Source organism: Olea europaea, unplaced genomic scaffold (assembly GCF_002742605.1).
Source record: "Olea europaea var. sylvestris unplaced genomic scaffold, O_europaea_v1 scaffold256, whole genome shotgun sequence".
NCBI lineage: Eukaryota > Viridiplantae > Streptophyta > Magnoliopsida > Lamiales > Oleaceae > Olea > Olea europaea.
In genome coordinates this window covers 214,104-219,083 of record NW_019243883.1, presented here as the reverse complement: position 1 = coordinate 219,083, position 4,980 = coordinate 214,104, and the positions used below count along the sequence as shown (strand labels likewise).

The following is a 4,980-nucleotide window of genomic DNA, read 5'->3' as shown; positions in this document are numbered from 1 at the left end:
CCAATATTTATGAGATAGCTGCATTTTATTTGCTTCAAATATTTTTATATGTTAAATTTGTAAATTCCTAAAGGTACAAAAAAGAAAAAAGAAAAAAGTATTAAAATCCCCATATCACATAGACACATACTACAAGAAAACTTCATTTTATTGTCTGAAATAAGTATAGCGTTTACTGGAATCATCCTCAAGTCATTAAATCAGTTAACCAAAAATAAATAAGTGGTTTGTCAATTCATTCTTTGACGCCCCAATTCGTTCTTTATTCTATCTTGAAGTGGTAGAAATTTATTCGCATTTGGCAAGAAGATTAAGTAGATAAATAGGAACAATTGGTAAACTAATTATGGACCAAAAAAAATCAAACAATTTAAATGATAATCATAATTTTCCTGTTTTTATAAGTTACAATAATTATTTATCAACTGTTAAAATCATTAGTTTTATTCAATTTATTTAAAAATTTTAAAAAAAAATTATTTAAAAAGTATTCAATTATTTTTCTAACTGTTTAATTTAACATTAGATTAATTTGTCACTAAAATTTCTAAGCTTATTTTAAAACTTGACAAAATGTAAAATAAAACTAATATTTAAGTAATTGAAATTATACCAAACAACAAAATTAGTAGAAAAGCCATGACATTCTGAGGTGTTCGTGTATGACCCATCTCTTGTCTACTGGTTTTTCCAATATTAATTAGGTGTGTCTATATATATATATATATATATATATATATATATACACACGCGCGCGAGTCAACATGAACTATAAAGTTATCCATAAATTGTATATATTTACTTTCATGTACGCTCCCATCTATTCCATTGACTATGAGTCTATTTTGTCATAACCTCATGTCTAATTAAGTTTAGAAAATTTACCTATAAGCGAGTTTGCTTATAAGTAAATAAGTTATAAAAAGGTTTTTATTGATTAAGCTTAGAAATAATCATATTACTTATTTTGACAAATTAACTTTAAAATAAATAACTTTTAACTTAAAAGTTTAAAAAGTAACATTTGGAACAAAAGGTTAATTTTAAGCCACTTTTACTTTGAAGCATCGCCAAACATGCAAGTACAAAATTTGAATACAGAGAAAGTAGTCTTTATTACTATGGAGAAAAAGAAAGGCGGGTTAAGTATATAGGGTAAGGTTATTAACAACAGAAACTCCACCTAAGAAATATTGTTCATTTAATTTTCTTACCTGCCTTCATTCATTGCTGACTCATCAAATTCCAGCCTTTAAATTCTCCCCCACCACCGCTTCCCTCCTCTCATCTCCACCACCACCTCCTCCCCCTCTCTCTCTGTCCACAATCAGCCCTCTTTCTTTCTATCTCTAAAAATGCCACAAGTGTTGCCAAATTTTTCTAATTCTGTCAAACTCAAGTATGTCAAACTTGGGTACCAATACCTTGTAAATCACATTCTAACCTTCTTGTTGATTCCAATCATGGTGGGAATTTTGTTCCAAATTATCCTGCTAGGACCGGAAGAAATGCTCAAAATTTGGCAATCACTCGATATTGACCTTGTGCAAATCTTGTGCTCTTCATTCTTGATCATCTTGATTTGCACTCTCTACTTCATGTCAAAGCCTCGGTCGATATATCTAGTCGATTATGCCTGTTACAAGCCACCTGTAACATATCGTGTCCCCTTCTCGACTTTCATGGAACACTCTAGACTAATCCTAAAGGATAATCTCAAAAGTGTCGATTTTCAAATGCGAATTCTTGAAAGATCAGGCCTTGGAGAAGAAACCTGTTTGCCTCCAGCAATTCAGTATATCCCTCCAACCCCTACAATGGAAGCGGCCCGAGGAGAAGCCGAGGAAGTCATATTCTCTGCCATTGATTCCCTTATGCAGAAAACCGGGATCAAAGCAAAAGATATCGACATTCTTATCGTTAATTGCAGCCTTTTTTCTCCCACACCATCCCTTTCAGCCATGGTCGTGAATAAGTACAAACTTAGGAGTAACATAAAGAGTTACAATCTTTCTGGAATGGGGTGTAGTGCGGGCTTAATATCAATGGATTTGGCTAGAGATCTCCTGCAGGCACATCCAAATTCATATGCCCTCGTTGTTAGTACTGAAATTATTACACCAAATTACTATCAAGGTTCAGAAAGGGCAATGCTTCTTCCAAATTGCTTGTTTCGAATGGGGGGTGCTGCGATTCTTTTATCGAACAAGAGTCGCGATAAACGCCGTGCTAAGTATCGATTAGTTCATGTGGTTAGAACCCACAAGGGTTCTGATGATAAGGCCTATAAATGTGTTTATGAACAAGAAGATTCAGAGGGAAAAGTTGGGATTAATTTGTCAAAAGACCTTATGGTTATAGCTGGTGAAGCTTTGAAATCCAATATAACCACAATAGGCCCTTTAGTCCTTCCTGCATCAGAACAAATCCTTTTTCTCTTCACTTTAATTGGTCGAAAAATCTTTAACCCTAAATGGAGACCCTACATTCCTGACTTCAAACAAGCCTTTGAGCACTTCTGCATCCATGCCGGAGGCCGAGCGGTGATCGATGAACTTCAGAAGAACCTCCAACTGTCTTCTGAACACGTTGAGGCCTCTAGAATGACACTGCATAGATTTGGGAACACGTCTTCGTCTTCATTATGGTACGAATTAAGTTACATTGAGGCCAAAGGCAGGATGAAGAAAGGGGATAGAGTTTGGCAAATAGCTTTTGGAAGTGGATTCAAATGTAACAGTGCTGTTTGGAAATGTAACAGGACAATTAAAACAACAACTGATGGACCTTGGCAAGACTGCATTGATAGGTATCCAGTGCACATCCCAGAAATTGTGAAGCTCTAGGGGAATTTATTTGTCTTCTTCTACAAATTTTAGCCATAGATTTCTGAAAAAAAAAAAAAATTCTGTATGCATTTACTCATAAAATTTACTGCTACAATATAAAGATGTATAATTATTTAAATTTCTCAAAATTTGATGTGATACCATCAGTTATTATGTATCATTTGATGATGCCAATAAATGAATGAAGATAAAGACATTCATGGTCTTTGAAAACAGCAGCTGTAAGTTTTGTTTTTAACATAGTAAAAACCAGTAGAAAGTGCAGATTCTTGCATGGGAGTAAATATTTTAGCATATACTAATTGTCAGTCTCTCACAGGTCACACCCCAGCTGTAAGCAGATTTCAGAATTTAAGAGAGTAGTGAGTCAGGATCATGAAACAGGTGAACGACTTGTGAAAAACTTGTGGTTCGGGAATGCTAGATTAGAAAAGACAAGATGATTAAGGAATAGACCGGTGCGAAAAAAATACTCCCTCCGTCCTATTTATATAGACTTATTTCATTTTTCACACGAATTAAGAAATTTTATTAAATGTCATTGAAAAAGTAATTTTGCCAAGAAATTTTCTAGTTTACCCTTATTTAATTTTGAACAACTAGTAATAAATTATTGTTGGAATTAGTAAAAAATTTGAAAATTAATTTCAAGAAGTTAGCAAATTATTGGGAAATGTGCATGTATTTGGATCTTTTAAGAAGTAGGCAAATTAAGTGGGAAAAATTGATTGTAACTAGGCAAATTAAAAAGAGTATATTAGTTAAGGAAAAAAACAAAATTTTCCAAATTAAGAAACAAGACCATATATTTGAAATAAGAAAAAAAGGAAATTAAGCCTATATAAATGAGACGGAGGAAGTAATGAATTATCATGTCTAGTCAATTAGTTTTATGTAGCAAATATGTTAAATAATTGAGTTTCGAGGTAATCTTATAATTAATGTTAGAATCTTCAAGAATCTCTTAATACAAGATGCTTTCTATTTTAAAGAGTCAATGGTTAAAAATAGACTTCAAGGCATCTAAATTCTTACATTATAGTGAGTGTATTTAATAAATTACAGATTTCAATATTATGTTCCAGTACTTTCTAAATTTTTTAAATTGTATTTGAATTGATTGGTGATTGACATATAAAAAAAAAGGTGAAATAAATCCTTTGTTTGGGTGTCCCCTTTTTTTTTTTTTTTTTTGTTAAAAAGTGCATTTTCAAAATCAAAATTTACTATCTAAATTTATAGATTCTTTAATTTATGAATTAAAATCTCTTGAAAATGCTAATATACGATTTTTGAGAAGAGTAGGCTAAATGAGTAGTCGAAATCAAAGTTTTGAGACCCGACCCATTTGGCCAAACAACACACAATATGGGGTGGGTGGATAATTTTTTGGCATTGTTTTATCACCCAATGGAACCCACCATGTGAGTAATCTGATGGACTTCTGTACAATCATTTCTGTGCAAAGGGCGTAAGGCTAATGTATATTATGTTTGTGGAGGTAAAAGAGTGATTATGCTACCTTACCTAGCCATAAGGTTCAACATTCAAGCCCCAACTTAGCCCCTGTTTGATCCCCATTACCTGAAAATGAAAATGGGGGAATAGTATTTTTTAGAAAAATGAGTGGTTGAAAAAAAAAAGGAAAATTTTTTGATTTACGTGTAATATTATTTTATGAAAGATTGTGTGATTGAAAATAGGAGAGAGAAAAATGAAATGTAATGTAATTTAATTTAATTTAATGGGGATCAAACAGGGGCTTAAAGACATCATGGACAAAATTCCGATAACTTGACTCGTTCATGCAAACTAGGTTTCTGGTTCATCCTTTGGATAATTTTTTGGCATTGTTTTATCACCCAATGGAACCCACCATGTGAGTAATCTGATGGACTTCTGTACAATCATTTCTGTACAAAGGGCATAAGGCTAATGTATATTATATTTGTGGAGGTAAAAGAGTGATTATGCTACCTTACCTAGCCATAAGGTTCAACATTCAAGCCCCAACTTGACTGGTTCATGCAAACTAGGTTTCTGGTTCATCCTCGCGGCTCAGTCCGAGTTTTAAAATACTAATTCAATCCTTATCACATAATTTTCATTGTGGGAAAGTTTTACTCCTATC

General features: G+C 32.8%; 1 protein-coding gene across 1 annotated transcript; it reads left to right on the top strand.

Moving 5' to 3' along the window:
• Nucleotides 1-1,266: 1,266 nt before the first annotated feature.
• LOC111382808 (3-ketoacyl-CoA synthase 6-like) lies at nucleotides 1,267-3,062 on the top strand. Its single transcript, XM_023006847.1, has one exon. It carries the CDS (start codon nucleotides 1,356-1,358, stop codon nucleotides 2,844-2,846), a length of 1,491 nt encoding a protein of 496 aa, XP_022862615.1. The 5' UTR covers nucleotides 1,267-1,355; the 3' UTR covers nucleotides 2,847-3,062.
• The last annotated feature ends 1,918 nt before the right edge of the window (nucleotides 3,063-4,980 follow it).